This window comes from Oryzias melastigma, linkage group LG3, assembly GCF_002922805.2.
Source record: "Oryzias melastigma strain HK-1 linkage group LG3, ASM292280v2, whole genome shotgun sequence".
Lineage (NCBI taxonomy): Eukaryota > Metazoa > Chordata > Actinopteri > Beloniformes > Adrianichthyidae > Oryzias > Oryzias melastigma.
The window spans coordinates 4,522,129-4,543,316 of record NC_050514.1 but is presented as its reverse complement, the minus strand read 5'-3'; the positions used below and the strand labels follow the sequence as shown (position 1 = coordinate 4,543,316).

Sequence of the window (21,188 nt, the reverse complement as noted above, 5' to 3'; positions counted from 1 at the left end):
TTAAAAGCTGTTTTTAAGAAGTATTATTCCCCTTTAGACAAATATAGGACATTTTTAAAACTCTACAGAACAAGATAAAGACTATGGTCACATATCCCAAAAATAGCAAAGAGCAGCAATCTAAGTGTGAGTTTTTCAGTAAATCCAGTAGGTGGTCGCATGGTGGCATTTACATTTTTACACGCCTCGCAATGGCCATGGAGGTATTAAGAAAAAGTTGAAATTTTACAGCAACCATGCGATTTTCTTTAAAAGTTGACATCGGTCATTGGCCGCCCAGACACATTTTGAGGTCGCACGGTGGCAGTCATGTGACAGGGATGAGGCTGTTCCAAAATTGGGCAATAGCTTCATGGCAACAGGTTGGTAACAGCCGGATTGCCAACCAGTAGAAGCTCAGGCTTTAGTAAAATGAGGGCCAACTTGGAGACTTCATTTGTGTTTTTAACAACTTTCAGACCCCCCAGCAACTATTTTTCACAAAACTGAAAAATTTCCAAAGATTTTGGGCTTATTCTATATTTTTAACTATATGTGAAAACAAATTCCTCCTAAACTCATACTGGCCGGCGGCTGAGCCAGATGCTGCTGATAAAAGCCAAGCCCTTTCCTGGAGACCATAGCACCATGATAGGGTACTGGAACCAGCATCATTGTTTCTCTGCTGCAAAATCCTGTGTTGTTGCATTCAGAAGACTCTTTGGCTAAAGTATGTGGTGAAACTGTTGGTACTACAATGGGACGCCAGGGCTGTTGTCGCCTTTTTAGTCACAAAGCGTTGTCAAACTCTAGACTAGACGGCCACTGAAATGCACATAGGATATTCATACGTTTATCCCAAATGCTGACAATTTACAGCCTTCTTTTTACAGTTTATATTATGGACAAAGACTTTAACAAGCTAGATTTAAGTATCATTTAGCACACACTCATATTCTATCAATTAGCAGCTGATATTGTTACTGAAATTCTTATATATTTTTCAAAGAGCATTTCGTTTCCCGTCCCGCATAGTCTCGTTTCTACTTTCATCTTTAGTGTGACAAAAGCCCACATACTGAGAAGTAGATATTGCATCAGCGAAATGTTCCACATTTTTATACCTTATTTTAATTACATATAAAGACATTCCCTAGCTTTAGCTCTCTGTTTCCACTCTAGAAGTCCCCCTTAAAAACTTGAACTTTTTCCCCCCAAAAAAGGAAAACAAATGACAGTGCAATTTATATTTGGAGCGCCTCATGTATGGATTATTCTGGTTGTGTTACTGATGTCCAAGTGATTTTGAGAGGTAAATAATGCTGTGTTAAAATGTCAGTCTGTGTTGTTAACATGGTTGGGAGTCAGCATAGTCAGAGGAATTCTGTATTTGCTGTATCAGGCTGTTTTTTACGTGTTGCAAATGTTGGGAGTTACACGTATTGTAAATACGCTGATGCAGCTAACGTGTAGCGGTGTAGGACTGTGTTTTTTTTACGTGTTACTAACAAGCTTGGGAGTTATTACAGTCACAGGAATTTCTTGTTTTAGTGGTAGGTCAATCAGTCTGTTTTTTTATGTGTCGCAAACAATGTTGGGAATTACACGTATTATATATATGCTAATGCGGCTAACATTTAGCGGTGTTGGACTGTGTTTTTTATGTGTTACTAACAAGGTTGGGAGTTAGCATAGCTACAGGAATGTCTGTTTTGGGGACATCAGTCTGTTTTTTATGTGTTGCAAACAATGTTGGGACTTGCACGTGTTGTAAATATGCTACTGTGGCTAGCATGTAGCGGTGTTGGACTGTTTTTTGTTTTTTTATGCTGGCATAGTCATTGTAACATTTGTTTCAGCTAATGTGTTTCGATGTTGCACTGTGTTATTTTTCGTATTGTTAACAAGGTTGGGTGTTAGGATAGCCACAGGAATGTCTGTTTTAGCGGTATCAGTCTGTTTTTATGTGTTTCAAACCATGTTGGGAGTTACACGTGTTGTAAATATGCTTACGTAGTTAGCATGTAGCGGTGTTGGACTGTTTTTTTTTCTTTTTTTTTTTTTTTTACACTGGACTGTTTTTTTTAACAAAGTAGGGAGTTAGCATAGTCACTGTAAAATTTGTTTTAACATCATCAGTAGTTTTTTTATGTGTTGCTAACAACGTTCGGAGTCACAGGTATTGAGTATGCTAATGTGGCTAGCGCTTCTTCTGTAGCTCATGTGTAGCATGCTACAAATAAGTTCCAGACTTACTGTGATAGTAAATAATAAAGTTTGACTGACAGACTTTTCTTTGACTCTTTTTTTCTCGCTTAATGCACCTTATAGTTTGGTGTGTGTAATATATGACATAAGTTTGAAAATATACACTTTATTGACGATTCATGGTAGTTTTACGTTTTTAAAAAACAAACCTTTCTAAAGGGTTCTTAGTCTTCAGCATTTCCAGAATACCAGTCTACAGTTTCTCTTTCCCAGCTATACCTCCTTCTCTGGGCTGTCTAGTGTGCAGTGGAACAGACAGACTGTCATCTGAGCTACATGTCTCTTTTAACACACAACCTTGTGTGGCACTCATTTCAGCCAGGAAGATAAAGTTCCTGGACATTTGTTACAGTGCCAGATGGAATGAGGAAGCGGGAGTCTTGTAAAATTGATTTCAGATGGTGTTGCACTCTGTCCAGCCACATCGGCTTAAGCACAGATAACAGCCTGCCAAAACGCCTCAGCATGAGGCCGTACTGGATGGAGAGTGACAGAGTTTGCCACTGAGTGGAGATTACATGTGTTTGGTTCTCTTTATTATGCAGGATTTTTTTTTACATTTTGTTGCTATCTATTTAATTCCAACATCATCATATCATGTTTGGGTTAAATTAAACCCACAAGTTTTTGCTTTGTTTTAATGTTATTTCTTTTGTTTGCTTAAAAAAAAAAAGAAGTTATATCTAGTTTTAAAATAAGCACATAACTACGGTGGCCCTGAAGTGCAAATTACATCAACAAATCACTTAACGCAAAAAGTATTAAAGATCCCAACGACAAATAAAAAAGCAGAAGACATTTAAAAACACATTTTATCTTAAGATTATGACAAATTTCCACAAACTAAAATGTAAAAAATTAATTAAAATGATTTTGGTTAAAAACTCAATCATAATTAAAACACTAATGGGAAGGTTTTTTTAAATAAAAAATTGTCATAGGAGGACTTTAAAGAAATGTTGTCTGTCAGAACACATTGCTGTGCCAAATAACATTAAAAAATGAGCAAACATCATTATCCAATCAGCAATGTCCCATTAACCGTTTCTGATTAGGTTTCATTTTTTCTTTTTTTTAATGTCATTTTGATTTCTGAAAATTGTTTTTGTTTTCTGAAAAAATATATTTCATTTTTGTTTCATTTGTTGGAATTTTGTTTTTATTTCTAAAATGTAATATTGCTTTTTAATTTTTTGTCCTTCTTTTTAATTGTCGCATTGACTGATCTTTTGGTGGGGCCATCATACTAAACCGATGCAAAATCCCATAGAGGTTGGAATATAGAGTTAGGTAATAATGTCTGACAGTTTTATTTTACACTGATGAAATTATGCATTATTTATTTATTGACTTGCTTCTCTACATGTATATATTCAAACAGTATGTATTTATTGTTGCATCTGTAAGTTCCATATTTCAATATTTCCATATACGGGAGTGTTTATTTATGCATTTGTTTGTCCCCTGTGTAAATTCTGTGGGTGGTGCCTCGGCACTCCCCCATCCCAAAGCTGTCACAGCACAGATAGGTGAAGCAGGCTCACAATCCCACAGCTGTACTCCCAGCTGCAGACGCATGAGCGGCGAGTTCACCCCTCAGTTCAACTCATTTTAATTACGTCTGTCTTCTGTTTCAAAGATTCAGTCAAAAAAAAGTCCCTGGAAGCTCCTGTCAATCAGCCTGTCACCTTTATATTTGATTTTATTATTTAATTGTATGAGTTTTAAAAAAAATCACATTCATAGAAAAAAATTACATGTCTGACATTGCACATCAAAGGGTAAAGATCACAAGTTAGTCAAGCACACGGCTTTGCTTGACTTATTGCTTTGTTAGCGAGTCAGGCTTTCACCTGTTCCCGTTTGCCACTGAGACCTTCTTCCTTTCTGCACAGAGGAATTCACTCATGCAGGTGCTGCCAAAAGGACCTCCGGGGCCTCTGACAGCCCTGCTGGATGCCAGACCTGTGAAGTAGCTGCCTTTACATCGTCTGTCAAAGAACCGGCTGGAATGCAGAAATTGCTTATGCTACTTCTATCTTTGAAAAATAAAAAATCAGTCCTCATGCAAAACCAGTTTTAATTTGCTTAGAAGATCTTCGGGGAGCTGACAGAGAAGCCCTGAGTGTTGACATCACTAATATCTAATAAGTGCGAGTCTTAAACTGATTTTACTTAATAGCTGCTTTGTAAAGAACAAGAACAAATAAGAACTTTCAAAGACACTTAAAAAGATAACTTGGGAGGTCACGTACTGAAAGTGACCTGATTTGTAGCCTAATGTACGACTCGTTTGGTCTCAATTCGTCTTAATAAACTTTGGTCTGTTAGTTAATGATGCAACGTTTTTCAAAAAAAGTTATCAGACCCACTCCAATGAAAATTGTCTTTTTTTGTGTTTTGAAAATGTTCTTGCAGCATTTTTTTCACAACAGAGGACCTATATAAAAGAATTTACGATTAAAACTGTGTATTTCTTAAGTCAAATTGTGTTAAATCAGAAAACCAGGTGCTTGAAAATGCTCAGACTTATGACGCAGCTACTGAAATGGGCGTGCCTAAAAGAGCTGGGTTATTCAAATCTAATAATTGATTAGGATCGATCTAAGCTTAATAGATCAATAATCGATTTATAAAAATATATATTGATTTAGCACATAAAGCTAAAGTAGCTTGATGCTAATGTTTAATTGATTTTCCCATAGGACGGCTAATGCTAACGCTCAACATACATTGCTGACTAAATTACCATCTTTATATACTAACAGTTATGAATTTTTCAAACTCTTTTAAGGAGACATTTTTGAAGTAACCATTTGCAGTCTATAACACTTTTTTTTTTTGCTCATTCTTCACTTGAAAATAGTGTACTGGAATAGCACGAGCTCCACCTAGTGGCAAAAACTGAAACTTCCTCCAGGAGAAGCAGAACAATGTTTACAGAGAGGGGGGGCGGGTTGCTCTGCACCAACAGTCCCACCCACAACCCAGAATTGTTTTTCTACTGAGCTACTGCCGCTGGGCGTAAAATATGTCCTAAAAAACGACAAAGGGTTTTTGATTTTGTCTAAACACTGCACAATAATAATTAAAAGATCACTGGGTATAATTTTACGATAGAAAAATTATGGTTGGAACGGGAATTTTAATTGTGATTGCAAGAATAGTATTATCATCTTTAGACATACGGCTACTGACACATCGGGCATGTGACACGCGGTCAAGAATGCAGATTCTTGAAGATGCTACTAGCCTATGGTGTTGACATTGGATGTGTAGGAAGGGGCTTCTTCTTCTATTGTTTATTCTTTGTCCATCACCTACAGTTGTAAGAAGAAGAGAAATGTCAAAGTGGTATCTCATGAGTCTTGCTACGGGCTTTTGCTTTCACAGATTTATTCTTATATTTGAAAAACTTGGTGTCATATAATTCTGGCCAGACACAAATCGCAATTATTAATTGCATCTTTACAATTAATTTTAAAGAGTTGGCACTTCTCTTATTGAGAAAGGAAGCCACCCATGTGTCACTACTGATTCAGAATCCCTGATTGGTCAAAGTTTGACCTGGTTTAACCATCAATGCATGCTCAATAGCTTCACATTTTGTATGTAGAGTCCGAAAATGGTTGTAGAAACTTGAATAGCTGCACAGCCGAAACATAGACTTTGAGTTTAAAGTGGCAGCTTGATGGGTGATATGAACGTAGCTTTTTATTCTACATTTCTATGGATTTTACAGTAACCCATTGAGAAATGAGTCTAACTAAAATTATCTTTTTCTAAAACATACAATGTTACATCTTACTTTCTTTTCATTCCGTTATTTATGCAGTTGTTTTAATGCAACAATAACCCTGTACTGGTGGGCTTAATCATGCTTGTAAAGCGCTGCTGCCCCTTTAATTACCTCACACTTACTGTGTGAAGGCTGGGACCTGGAGTCGGTTCCTTTGACAGCTCCTCGGTTGTGATGAACAGCTTGTTGTGCCATTCCTGCTGGTATATTCACACAGCACTTGTTTTGCCTCTGTGATTAGGTGGTAGTACAGGAGTATGACAGGGCTGGAAAGAAATGGTACTCACTGGAGCCATTCACAGGGAAGGAAATGAGCTTGTGTTAAACTGAGAGGACTTCCTGGAATTCTGGTTAAGTGCTAGTTTTTGTTTGAAGTTATTAGGATACAGCGATTGTTTTTGTTGGTTCATCTGATTATGTACTGCACTCTAATAACTTGAGGTAACACTTGAAGTCCCTCTCCGATCCTCTTGTCATCTATTTTCAGTGTTCCCAGTGGTCTTTTAATTATGATTATGCCGTTTAGCCTAAATCAAAGAACCTGTGTTGTTTTCTAGGACATAGTTCCTGCAGAGTGGCAGAAGTTCGTTAGAAATTCACCTTTGAGTTGTCTGTAGGACTGCTAGTGCACAACAGTCTCTTCCCATCATCCATCAGTTTACACATTCTCTCGCTAGCTTACAGCCTAAGCCATGAATGTCAGAATCCAGGCCTTGAGATCCGGTGTCTTAAATGCTTTTCAACCAAAAGCTCTCTTACGTTTGAACACACCTGATCCAGGTGATCATCAACAGATATATAGATATATAGCTATGCAAAAATGTTGATTCCTTTCACAGTCTACAATAAAAATGTTTTAAGTCTTTAAAAAAATGTTATAGTCAAAAATGATTTATTTTGCTTTTTATTTGAGCAGTTAATGCAGGCTTGTAGTAGCATCTTTTATAGATGTTAGCTAAGATGTTATAGATGTACTGTCATGCTAGGCTCTTCTACACTGTGAGAAGGGAAGAGCTTAAAGCTTTTTACATGTGAAAGCCTAAATACACGACGAGTGAGCCTACATGTGTGTCAAAGTGCACGCATTACTGAAGAGTGCTTTTTAGCAATGAGAGCCTACAGGAAATTGCAGACTTGAAATCTGACAGTGCGACCATTACAGGCTGTTGTGAAATAAAAATAGCAGGAGGACTTGCTGCAGCCTGTATAGAAGAAATGTTGTGTTGTATGCAGCTGTACTGGTTTGATCATAGATCAAGAATAAGGTTTTTATTGAAAGCAAAGTAGTCTGGATTTTGCAATATCAGGAATATTGGACTGTAGCAACATTTTATGGCAAACTTTTTGCCAATTGCCAAAATATATACATATAATATGAATCTCACTGGAGCAAATTACAAAATACAGAAACAAGAATGGATATTTCAAATCATAAAAGAAAAGTTGCATTAGATGTGATAATGCTATAGTGTGAATGCTTTATGCTGAATTTGGGCGCTGAATATGCTGAAGAAATCTAGTGTAATTGCTGAATAGTGTCCTGAACATGTTGAAGATTTCAATACCAAACTTCCATTATTTGCAGAAAGTGCACAAAGAATTTGGGATTTTTCACATTTTTTCAAGAAATTCTTCAACAAGTTTTAAAAGGCATTAAAGGTATGAATTCCAAAAGTACTAGCACAAATGTCCTGAACGTGCTGAACGTTTTGATACCAAACTTGCATACGTTTCAAAAGTACACAACGTTTTTGAAGTATTAGAATAATTTCCCATTCATTTTCAACGGGGCAGAAAATTGAATAAATTGTGTAAAATCTGAAAAACTGTAAAATATATCAATACCAAAAATACAAGCAGTAATGTCCTGAACATCCTGAACATTTTTATGCCAATACTGCAGAGGTTTTAAAAGTGCACAAAGTTTTTGAAGCATTCAAAGAATTTCCCATTCATTTTTCACTGGTCTGATAATCGCATAAAATGTGCAAAATCTTAAAAACCGTAAAATCTATTAATACCAGAAATACATGCCACAATGTCCTGAACATGCCGAACATTTTGATATCAATATTCCATAGGTTTAAAAAGTACACAAAATTCTTGAAGGATTTAAAGAAAGTCCCATTCATTTTCACCAGGGATGAAAATCGCATAAATTGTGTAAAATCTTAAAAACTGTCAAATCTATCAATACCAGAAATACAAGCAGAAATGTCCTGAACTTGCGGAATAGCTCAATAACAGAATAGGTAACGATAACAGACAGAATTTATGCACGGTTCACTGTAACACATTGATGTTTTAAGAAACAAAGAAGGAATCTAGTATATTAGCACAACATATGAACAATTATTAACATAACAATAGCATAAAGAACATGCTAACAAGTCAACTCAACTCCTTAAATCAGTAAATGCATTGATTCCTTCATTTTCTTTGTCGCTTTTAAAGAATTCTGCCAACTCTGACGTAATGCTACATTCACACCACCCTTGGCAATATACACACAAGTGGCTACTTCCAAAGAAAAGTCTATGTAAAGTACATAGACTTGCTAAAATCTCTCTGTCTGTGTTAATATTTAAATCTAGTGGCTAATTTTATCAAACTAACAAAAACTTGAGCTTTATCTCCAAATATTTTTCTCCTCTTTGGTTCAGTCTCCTCTCTTTGTGAGAGTTGGAGCCTCGTCTTGGCACGATAGCTGATGGATGAGCTCATAACTGTTTTAAGCACTCAAATGGGCCCACAGGAAGAAGATGTATTACCCATCAAGCTACTCACCTTCGGCGTTGGAGATGGTGCGGAGGATGAGGGGGAGAGTGATGAAGAATAAAATGTTGCCACCTTAATAAACGGAGAGAAAAATGTATATGCCTTCTCCTTATGTTGCCTTCTCCTTCCTGGATGTTCCTATCTTTGACCTGAAATGTGGCCTTTAGTTTCTTCTTTTAGTGCCAAAACAATTCACAGCTCACTGACAGATAATGGTTATCCTCTTCTAATGTTTCCCCACTGTACTAATAATTGTTATCCTCTTTCCCCGCAGTTTTTCATCCTCCTCTTGCTCATTTTCTTCCTGGAGATTCTGTGCATCATGCTTTTCTTCATCTACCAAGATGAGGTAAGATGCCTTGATTTATGTTTCGATCTCTACCTGCACACGAGAGGCAAATTGCAGTGGAAGAGCCTTTCCAGTTTATGCCCTTCATAGGTCATGGTGATTGATAATGTTGCAGATTGAATGTGGCATGCTAAATGATGAGTTTCAGTTACAAAGATTTGTTGAAGACCATCTGAGCAGCACTGAGTCTGTCAGCTGAGACAAAGCCTTTAATGAAAGGACTTGAGAAATGTTTTAACCATCATTTGGCTCTCCACTCTTTAAAGTGATTTCTGCAGGATGAATACTTATTAATCCCAATTTATGGTACTACTACTGCATAAAAACACACTACAAAAATACCACTATGATGAATGCAGGATTCACAATGGGCTGAATTTAATTCTTGAAAAAACTCTGTATTTTCCGCACTATACGGCACACTTAATAGCCTTAATTTAAAAAAATTAAAAGGTAGTGCACCTTGTAATCCAGTGAGCATATTTTTTATGTTGATTCTGGTTGTGTTTACAGATATTGAAGCAATTTCAAACGCTAAATGGGGTTCTGTCATAATGTTGGGTTGGGTGTTATTGTGAATACGCTAATGTGGCTAAGGTGTAGCATGGTCGGACTGTGTTGGGAATTTTGTAGTTAGCATAGTCACGATATTTTAAGTATTGTAAACAAGGTTGAGAGTCATTGGTATTGTGGATATACTAAAGTCCCTAACTCTTCCAATGTGGCTAACATGTAGCATGTTACAAACAAAATCTAGAATTAATGTAAAGACAAAAAAACAAAGTTTGATTGACTGATGGAGTTCTCTCAGACTCTTTAGACTGACTTGCTGCGCCTTAAAGTGTTGAGTTTTAAATGAACATTTTTTTAAAATGGACCATTGAAGGACCTATACCAGGGACAGGCAACTCCAGACTTTGGGGGCCGGATTCCTGCATGTTTTCCAACATAACCTGCTCTTGCTTGCTCTAATTGGCTGGACGCACCTGAACCAGGTAATCATTCATGAGTTAGGATTGGGAATCATGGAGACACTGCATCCCTCGAGGTCTGGAGTTGCCAATCCCTGGCTTTTAAGTGTATTATACTGTTCCTTCTACACTATAAAAAAACAAAAAAAACAAAGTGGTATTTTGAACCGTCCTCATATTTCTGAGTAATCCTCTAAAAACCTGCACTCTGAGCACCAGCTCCTCCCATACCCACAAAAACGAGCAGGTCCTCACAAGCTGATGTCAGGAGGAGCCTGCACTGCCAGCACCACGCCATACGATTCAAATCAGTTAAAAAGTCGAGATTTTTTTTTTTTTTTTTTTTCATCATAATGACTTAAAGGTATTTTAAAGCCAAGTATGTTTTCTATTTGCCCCTTAAATCAAAATGTCTGTTTTCCTACTAACAGAAGGGATTCATGAAAAGGGACACCATCCATGCATCACTACCATACCCCAGTCTCTGATTGGTAAAGGTTCCATCAAGTTTAATTTTAACAGGGTTCAATAGCCGTGCATTTTGCTTATATAGCCCGAAAACAGTCATAGAAAAGATGTCATGATGCATGTCAATGTGAGAGTTTGAGCACAGAACCACGAAAGGCATTTCAACTAATGTATACAAACGTGTCCAAATTCCTTCCTTTCTCGCTATATAGTGTGTTCTCCATTTTGTAGTGCTATTTGAATCTACAATCTCGAGTGCACTAGAAATTTCCCAGAGCTCTTAGCGAAAAACTAGGATACATCGATACTTGCTAAATTTGCAAATATAGAACACAATGCATTGCGGTTGAACAATTTTTGAGGAAAAAAAAAGTGTTTAAATGTTATTTTATAACATACTATCCACATTTTCATCATCAGAACACAGCAGTAGTGAGCGTGATGTTTTTAGTAGATCAGGATTAGGGTGGGAATTCTGACATAGCCATAGACCTTTCATTGGGAGTGGCTGCTTGAACATGGGTTGCTGAGGGCGGTGTGAATGACTATTAAAATATGTCAACTGTCACTAAAGTACATATGTCTCTTGTAACTACACATACCAAGATAAAATGGCCACCAAGTAAAATCATGTACTTATAACTTAATTTCCATTTTTGATCAAGTTGCTCATTTTTATAACATAGAACAAAATATTATTAATTATTTTTGCCTTCATCAGTCCATTTTTACCTTTCTATGGTTTATTAAATTTAATCCATGTCAGAAAATGTGTTTGTTCTTGGTCAAAAATGAAAAGTGAACAAAAAGTGTCTTATTAATCACAGTGTCTCCCGTCGTGGTAAATGGGTGTTATTGGGCCTTTTACAAGTATCATTTTTCGGTGGTTGACCTATTAAATAATTCATCAACACAAATAATTTTGGTGTCAAATGTAATATTAGTATCATCTATAAAGTACACTGAAGCTTCTGTTCTGATATTGTACACTCTGTTTTGGTCTCCTTACAATTTTTCTCCTTTATGTTCCTATTTTTCCGTGTTAGTATTTGCTCCATATTTTAGTCACAGCTGACTGGGGACACATAACATGTTTTGCCACACTCCGTAATGAATTACCCTCTTGAGGGGATTTTTATAAGTGACGGCTCTTTTGTTGGTCGCATGTTTCCTTTATAAGCTGCTGTTGTTGCAACACATTCTTGAAATCTGCAGAAATGAGCATTTAACAGCACATTTGCAAACATTTCTCAGCCTCATTTAGGGAAACAAACCACGTAGAAACCATTTTTCTCCATTATTAACCTTATTCTGAATCAGAACGTGGAGAAATGGGATTTGTTTTATATTAGCATTTTCATTTGCACTTAACTTCTATAGTTCTGCAGTTTGTTTATTAAAACTATGGATACAAAAGTGACTAAAATGGATTATGTATGTTTTAACGATGCTGTGATTAATGGAAGAAACAATAGGAGCTTTTACAAAAGCCTTTTGAAGCCATTAAGCTCAGCTGCTGTCTGTGCAGCTGTGGATCCTCATGACCTCCATCCACCCACAGAAAAAGATGATGCTGGAAGGCCTCGTGGTAGGAGGGAAACTTCAAAAAAAGATTCCTTACATTTTATGGATTAAAAAAAGTATCTGAGAAACCGACATGAATCTACAGATATGTGAAATGATCCAGTGTTTACTCAGTTGTGTAGATTTAAAAGAAATGAAAAAGCAGGATTAAGCCTAAAAAGTAAAATGTTTGTCATGCAAGGTTGTTACGAACTGTTAATACTAGCTAACTAGCATTTAAAAATACAAAATCTTTAGTAAAAAATTCAACCGGCTTTATCATTTTAAAAATCCTTGTACATGACCCTGCTCTTAATGTCACAAAAGGACCTTTTCTAAAATAAATCCATTTAGATCTATGTGATCCTCATTTCTATGATGTAATTCTTCTTGCTATCCCTGAAGAGTAAAAAACTAAAAGCAAAGTATGGTTTATTAAAACTCTGATTCATTTATTTCATTTATCGTAATGTTAATTATTATATCTGTAAAAAAAATTAAAATCAAGGTTAGTATTCCAGATTTAGCTTTAGTTCTTTACAACTGAGACAGAAAATCCAGACACGTTGCTCCATGAAGACACTTAAAAAAAATCCATACATGAAAAATGTTTGACAAAAACACCTTAACTTATCGAAGTCTTGTAGCTTTAGTTATGTATGTTGTGTTTTTTTAAACAACAAAACAGCTTAACAAAAATTATCAGTATTTTTAGTATTAGACATTTTTATTGACATTTTACAAAAAAAAAAAAAAAGAATATTTTTTTTCAGCTGGTCCCGAAATAAACTCTCTAGTGTGTGCGACAGATTATTATCGACATTTTATAATCCCCCCAATTTTGGGGGGGGAATCACGACTTTAAAGTTGCAAATTTACAAGGAAAAAAATTGGAACTGTTAAATTAGAAGAATATAGTTGTATAGTTCTGACTTTAAAAGTCAGAGGCAACTTTTTCCTAGTAAATTTAAATGTTTTAAAAAGTCATAAATGAAGAATAAAGTCGTAAATTTACAACTTTAAAACGCATAAATTTACAAGAAAAAAGTTGTAAATTTACTAGAACAAAAATGTGTAAATTTATGACTTTAAATCTTGTAAAATTAATTTTATTTTTGGTGGCAATAAAACTTTGCCCAATATTGTCTGGGATAGGCTTCAACAACCCAAGGAGATGGATGAATGGATGGATACTTGAGTTCAGTCAGAAATTTGAGGTTGTGATGACTGTAAAAGAACTGGACTGAGTGTGTGTGATGTCACCCATAAAATACGGCTTTCGTCCTTCTTCAAATAAATTAAGCAAATTCATTCACCATCTTGTCGAAGTGCAGCCCCAGACATGTTGGAACCAGACATCGTCAGTGAGCAGTCGAGTCGGTCCGAGTCATCATTTCTGTGGCAACCATTCTCACCGTTAACTACCACTAAAAGATGCCAATCAAATACTTTTGAGGCGGGAGCCACATTCTTTTCCGAGGCATCTGATTAGTCAGTTTATAGCTTGAACAATTTGCAATAAAGAAAAAATATCAAAAGAAAAAAAAACTTGTATTATCCAGACCAAGTTGAGAAAAAGGTACCAAATGAAGAATAGTTAATTGCACAAATGGAATGACTGAGTAATGGCTATTTATTTCTATATAGAAGTCTATAGGATTTGGACTTCTTTGAGCCAGCAGGTACTTCCTGTTATAATGATCTGTGAACAGACGTAATGGAAACTCTCAACACTTAAAAAAAGAAAATCTGAAAAAACAATCAGCCAAAAGCAATATGTGAAAAGTTACACGTAATAAATGGGAACCTAAACATATGGTAAGCTAATATTTATATGTGACACTGAGAGGGACTAATTATGAACAGGAAACAGCGGAGGTGATTGTTGATTCATCTCAGGTGTTAAGAGAAGAAACAAAACAGGAAGAGAAACTAGTTGAAATTAACGAGCATGTATGAAATGCAAAGAATTAACCATGAAAAAGGATAAAACATGCAAAGAAAACTCCAAACATTAAACCCCAATGACTCTAGTAAACACACAATACAATTATTAGTTTGACTATTTGACACCCGTCAGATTACTTTGACAATGATGACTCGAAGGTGGTCTAGTTTACAAACTCAAAATATTCAAAGAAGATTTTTTTTAAAGGTACACAGTGTTCCCTTGCTGTTTCACTGTCCCTTTTTTTGCAGTCTTGCATGTTTATTTTCCATACAACTTTTTTTTTTTACTGCACACCGTGTTCTGCGTCTTGATTGGCTGTTGAACTTGTCAACCAACTTTCTCTGTGCAGTGTCTCCTTGAACCCAACTTGAACTTTTAGGGTTTAAACAAAAGAGAAAAGAGTAAAAAAGTTCACGTCTATCTGAAAAAAGTCTACAAAGTGTGTATTTTAATAGTATATATAGTAGTATAATTCCACTTTACATATTTCACCTGTAGCAGTTGCTTTTAAAACATAACTCCACACGATAAACATACATTAAGTCCAATGTCTTGAAATATTCTTATTTTGTTAACTTGCCAGATCAGTAATAAACACATCGTACAACACATTTTAGCAAACACATTTTCATTTTGTTCATCCAAATGAGATAGTGTTGCTCTTTTGTAAAAAAAAAAAATTTAAACTACAATCAAGAATAAAACATCCAAAACAACAAAGAAAGACACTTGCACAGTTTTGTGATTGCTTCTTTTATGTTGAACATCCATTAAATATTTTCACCTTTATTTCTAATCATAATATTATGGTTTGTCTGGCTGAAAGTAATAGAAAGCATAGTCTTTCATGTTGAAAAGGTTTGCTTTTTTGTAATTAATGTTGGTTTTCATTTTAGTTTTTTACTGATTTCTTTTTAATTTGATTTGCTGTTAACGTCAACGTTAAACCCTTTAACAATGGAGCTCTAGTGTTTATGTTCTGTCATTTTTTAGTCATTAACACGATCAACACAAGTCCAGTGGATTCTGAAGGAGAAGCAGCTCCCTTCAACGTTGATCACGGTTGAAAAGTTAAAGATTTTGTGTTTAAGCATCAACGAAATCAGCGAAACCACTTCCAATTTAAAGTCTATAAACACACGTGTTTTAGGCTTCCACATATCCTACTCCAGTTACACAAGTTCCTATGACCATTTCTGGAATCTACGTACAAAGCACGTGGCAATTAATCACGCACTGAAAGTTTAACCAACTGAATTTTGACCAATCAGGGACTCAGATTTTAGGTAATGACGTTTGGGGTAGCGTTCTTTTTAAAACACGGAAGTGCCAGCTGGCTAAAAAACAATCATGAAGGAGAAATAGTAATAATAGTTTTACCTTTCTGGAATTACATTACAGACTTTAGTATATCCTAATAGAGCTGTGGTAAAAAAATAAAAAAAATAAATTCTGGAGCAAGATTCATGAGATTTGCACCACTTTGACATTTGGCACCATGTGCTAGTATCAGGTGAGTGAACACCATATGCTAAAACAGCATTCTAGATAGATAGATAGAAATACTTTAATTATCAGATTTTCTTGAGCTCTTCTTCCTTGCACTGCCTCTCTAACACACGATGGAATAAGAATGGATGTTGGAAACAACTGATTGATAGAACATGTGGAGGAGCTTCGGGCAGATGTTGAAACTGGACAGTCTCCTGAATAAGGACATTCTGCTTTGTCCTTTTTTATGCAGACACTGCATCTGAGTCGACCAGTAAACCTGTTGTCCAGTTTCAGGCCCAGGTATTTGTATGTAGAGGCAACCTCCACAAGTCCAGGACTATTTCTTCTGTTTGGGAGATGTTGAGGTGAAGGTCTTCATCAGACTCCTGTACTCCCCCTCCTCACCCTCTTTGATACACTACTGTGTCAGCTGAGAATTTCTGTGGATGACATGTATCAGAGTTATAGCAACAATCAGATGTGTAGAGAGTGAAAAGAAGAGGTGAGAGAACAGTTCCCTGTTGAGCCCCGGTGCTGCAGGTGACCACTGATGACACGGTTATCCCCAACCTAACAAACTGAGGTCTGTCAGTTAGTCAATGATCCAGCTAATGGGGTGGGAGTCCGACAGCCATGTTGGTCAGCTTTATCTGGAGCAGGTGGGGGTGTATTATATTACAAGCTCCAGAAAAATGGAAGAACAGGCGCATTAAATTGCTTCTGTGCGTGGAAGGTGCTGTACATCAAAAAAGCTGCCTTGCTAAGAACGTTGCAGTTTACACCAGCAAAACACCCTTGAAATCTGTTAAAATAACAGTAAGGTTTCCAAGTGTAACCCACTTAGTTCTGAACTTCCATCTCTGCTGGGCCTTCATCCAATCAGCTCAGCTTAGTTCAGCTCTTAATGAATGTCATCTTTTAACAACACCTAACTTTTCTCTTAGTATCTGTGTGCCTTGATGTTTCGTGTGTCCCATTTTTCAGGCTCTAAATAATTCTGCTTCTACCCAGGAGATGATTAGAGCCCAGACACACCATCAAGTTAGAGATGGTCTGGGTGTTCCAATATTCTGAGCTGGAGCTGAGAGAAAAAAAGTCTTCATTATGAGGAATGAACGGTCACGTTGCTCACAGCAGGAGACTCTGCAGTTCAGAATAAAGGTCGTTCTACCGGGGGAAAAAAAACTGAGAAATGTACAGTTGTACAATTTTTGAAAGAGTAATTTGGTTGTTAACAGTTGTGGAACAAAAGCAAATCTCAAAAATCTGCATGGCTTCATTTTTATCTAATAGACCGTGCTATGCCTGAGATAATTGAAGCTTTAAACTCAAACGAGTTACTTAGTGGTTACAGTCTATTAAATACAAAAAGGTCCATCCTGAACAGGTATAGTTGGCCAAAAGCTCTTCGTTTGATAGTTTCCTGAGCCATGACTCCCATGATTACAGCTTGGCTGTTTTAAAGGCTTTTGTTAAAATAATTACCATAATAATAGGTAGATGCTCAAATCCAGAGAAGACGCAATTAAACGCCATGTCAACCTTTGCTTTTTTTGACTCGTTAGTTCAGAAAGCAGGTAACAGTGACACTTTTAATTTAAGCTACTTCGCACTGTTGGCACATGTAAATGACTGGTGGAACGTGAAGGAAAAAATATTAGGTTGAGCGGCTGTTTTGACAAAGAAAATCAACACCCAAAGACGTCTCTGCCTTTGTTCAGAGATAAACTGTTAAGTTTAAGCCTCAGTCACTACCGCCCTTACGGTTGGATACAGGTGCACAGATAGCCTTCACAAAATATCAAGATCGCAGAACGCTTGGTGGGCCTATAGTACAAAAGTATTAATGCGAGTTTATTTCTACAGGTATGTTTTGGGTGAAAGGTCGTAGCCAAGACTTACACAACATGTACGGTTAAGTAAGGGTGAAAAAGGTGATACACAGGTGCGTCGTACGGAATTTTCATTTTTCAACTCCCCAAATTCTGCTCACTGCACAAGGGGCCCGTTAGTGCTGTTCATGTGATAAGTGTATTCCTGACTGTTAGTAATTGGGAAACTAGACAATCAGAGAGTAGCTTGTGTGCACAGGACACCTATAGGATGTCTAAAGGATACCCACACAAACTAGGGTTGACTGCAGTTGATATACAAGTGATATCATCTCCACATCCACCATTTGCGCATTGTCAGTAAGGGACCAATACTTGCACCATAGTAGTGACTAGAATGCGGTGAAAGGGCACTATTCGGCGTACGTTAGTGCATGCATCTTATATTAACCATATGGGTACTTAATGATACATTTACATATGAATGACAATCATACAATCCATTTCTATAATGTTCCTTGAAGTATAAGCCTTAAAGAAAAAGCAAGACACTCTCCTGTGTGATTTGGCCGCTCCTGTCTACAACTCCCGCAGTGTCCCAAATGGGCAGACAGCTGGTTCTACATGCAGCAGGTTTATTAGTTCAGACAGGAACTAAGCACAGCTAAAAGTCCACAAAGCTAAATCCGGTTCGGACAGGCAGAGGTCAAGCATCAAAAAAGAGACAAGAGTTGTCAGGGTCCAGGCAAGGGTTGGGGCAGGCAGCTGTCAAAGCAGCAGCTGCCCTGCTGCTAATCATTTGATTCCCTCCACCTGTGCCTGCTCCTATGAAGCTCTGCCTCTGCCTTTCACCCTTGCTGGATCGTTGCACTGCAAGCGCTCAGAAGACTCACCTACTCTGTTTATTGCCAGCAAAATCCTGTTCTGCCTGCCTGCCCTACTCAAGCCAACCTGTGTTCCTGCCTCTGCCTCAGCCAAATCCTGTCCTGCCTGTCTGCCTGCCCTACTCAAGCCAGCCTGTGTTCCTGCATCTGCTCTAGTCCTCATGGTGCCTGATTCTGTCTGCCTCCTCCTGTCTCTCTGCTACATCATTTTACCCCAAGCCTCGTAAGTCCCCTAAACTTTGATTTTTGGAGCTTTTCCCAGAGACCTCTGGTGATTATTATTTGGACTGAACCCCAACTCCTGAGTTTCCTCGCCCTCCTGGCTTTCCCTCGTCTCATTACCATTTGTGTCTGGAGCCACGCCTTCCCTTTGCTCTCAGAGGACTCCACTCCGTCTCTACAGCCTGTTCTCCTCATCCCATGTCCGTGTATTGGCTGCATTGTTCTACGCCAGGGGGTCCCCAAGACAAAGACTTAATAAATCTGGTTTCTTGAACTTCTGGGTTTGTCATATTTTGGGTCCCCAAAAGCTAACCTGACAGCAGCAGGCAATCAGATATAAAGCAGGGTCAGGTACAGAACTGCTCAGTAATGCAGGCAGGGTGGCACAAACAATACTTCGCACTGAGTAAGCCTCTGTGCAATGCTTAAGTATCTGTGGTTGATTAGCAGATGAGAGTCAGCTGAGTGGCTTCCAGGAACTGTGTGCTGGGGTTGCTGGGAGTTGAAGTGCATTCATTACTCTGGAGACAGCTCCCACCGGTGACCAGAGGGGGAGTCAGAGTGCTGACACCTGACTTGTACGATGCATTGCATTGACTAAATGAAAACTCGACTAAGTGACTCCTCCTTCCTTGTATTCCAAATTGGAAGTACTTTTCCCAAAAAGCCTGAATATTGAGAAATAAAGACATCTTATCTGTGGTGCAAGCTAGTAAAGTTATAAACTGGCCAATCAGATGCTTCAATAAAAGTATGTAGTCTCGCGTCGCACGTTAGAAACGCTTTAAATAACAGATTCTCTCATATTCTGCTTTAAGTGGCAGGGGAGCGGCCTTCCAACAAGCTCACTCCTGATTGGTGACAGTGGTTGCCACATAAATGTTGAATAAGACTGACTTGGAGCAATCACCGCTTACTGACAACATCTGGTACTAAGGTGGTGGTGTCCGTATCAAAAAAATATGGCAAACCACAAGTAGGGGATACCACAATAGGCTATTCGCTATGGGTGACATCACACTCACTCAGTACAGTTCTTATATACAGTCAATGAATACATGTGACTAAAGTTTTAAGGAAGTAGAACAAGTGTAAAAGAAAAGGAAAGAAATAATAATACTCATGGTTTATAAAGACAGTCTTTAGGAATGCAACTGGGCATTTCTTTTTTTTTTTTTTTTTTTTTTTTGATTTTCTCCCCAAAACAATTTTTCATAACCTTAGAAAATCTGCTGAACACCATGCTGGGTAAAGTCTTGTTAATGGACAAAATATTGGACATGTTTTCTTCAAGCAATGACACTAAAAAGCCATGTACAGAAAAGCAAGTTCACTTGATTTAATCAAAACCTTGGCATAAACAGTCTGTTCAATGGACTGTGTAGTTAATGGACTTTAGCATCATTACTGTGGCTGTTCTCGCCTTCCCTGAACTCTCAATGCAAATATTGTGGAGTTGCTTAAATTATTAGGGCTGTTTTATTGTAGCAAAGCTTTAAGCCCTAAAAACTAATAGAACACATTGATGAAACTAAACTTTTTAAGGATACTATGTTTAAATGTAGAACAATAATGTGTGATTTAGGGTCAAATTATAAATCTAAAATTTTCAATATTGCTTTAAGACATCAGGAGGGTATAAATAAATAAATATATTATTGTTGCATCACAACCATCTCAAAATCAGATACGAGCGGAGGACTGCTTTAGAAACAAGACGTTCTTTTGTAGATTACTGTGAGTTTATCTATCCATGTGGTTTCCAGAGGCCCACTTTATCTGTGTTATCAGTACCTGCTGTTTTTTCTCTCCTCCATCACCATGGTAACATCCCAGAAGCAGTCCTACAGCACACAAGCAAATGCCATTCCTCTTTCCAGATGCCATAACTTAAAGTGAGTGCAGCCGTAGGTGCATGTTAATGAACTCCATCCCATGCTTCATGGATGGTCACGCTCAGGCGCCTGCTTTATTACACTTTCTTTAGATCTGAAACGAGGGCCGAGGACCACGGCGGGTAGATCTTCCATAAACATAAAACGGTCACCGTTTGTTTCACTTTGTTGGTTCCTAAGGATGATGAAAACGTCCTGTGAGGTTAAGTTTATGGGGACCATTGTGGCTTGAAATGTCACAGAGAGTTAAAGAAGTGAGTCTATGGTGAGGTCATTGAGAATTGATGTATTGCTATTTAATTCTACCTTAAAGTGGATTTATCGGCTTCTGCGTTGAACAAGAAGAATAACACACTATAATAAAAGTTTTTTTTAGATATTTATTTTAGCTATTTATATCAGTGATTGCTGATGCAGAAAGACAAAAATAACAGGCTAAATTGAGTTGATTTTTGCATAAATAGAAAAGCATTTTATCTGAATACGTTTGAGTTCCTTTAATTGGTAAACTTAAGCTAAATTTCAGTTTTTAAATCACTAAAATTACTACTTATTCTATATAAGCCAGTCAGGTTAACTACACTTTAATACAAGCAGAAATACATTCCTTTATACCTACTTATGGAATGCAGTAGAAAAGTACTTTTTAAGACTGTAATATTGCTTGCATACGTGAGTCATAACAAAGAATCACAGGGAATGTGAATTTATGAAAGAAATATGTTATGGTGTGTA

General features: G+C 37.2%; 1 protein-coding gene and 1 long non-coding RNA gene across 4 annotated transcripts in view; one reads left to right on the top strand and one right to left on the bottom strand.

The window, feature by feature from the left end:
* The window catches only part of tspan4a (tetraspanin 4a), a 267,431-nt gene that overhangs the window by 180,649 nt on the left and 65,594 nt on the right, over positions 1–21,188 (top strand). For 2 of the 3 annotated variants that reach the window (XM_024295289.2, XM_024295288.2), the window contains one exon: positions 9,099–9,173. The exons of the other annotated variant lie outside the window; for it this stretch is intronic. In XM_024295289.2, coding sequence (XP_024151057.1) covers positions 9,099–9,173 — 75 coding nt within the window. The remainder of the gene's footprint in view (positions 1–9,098; positions 9,174–21,188) is intronic. 3 annotated transcript variants of the gene reach the window in all.
* LOC118600124 lies at positions 14,364–15,827 on the bottom strand. Its single transcript, XR_004949696.1, has 2 exons — positions 15,473–15,827; positions 14,364–14,543 (listed from the first exon to the last, which is right to left on the bottom strand). It is a non-coding gene; the product is annotated as an uncharacterized LOC118600124 (long non-coding RNA).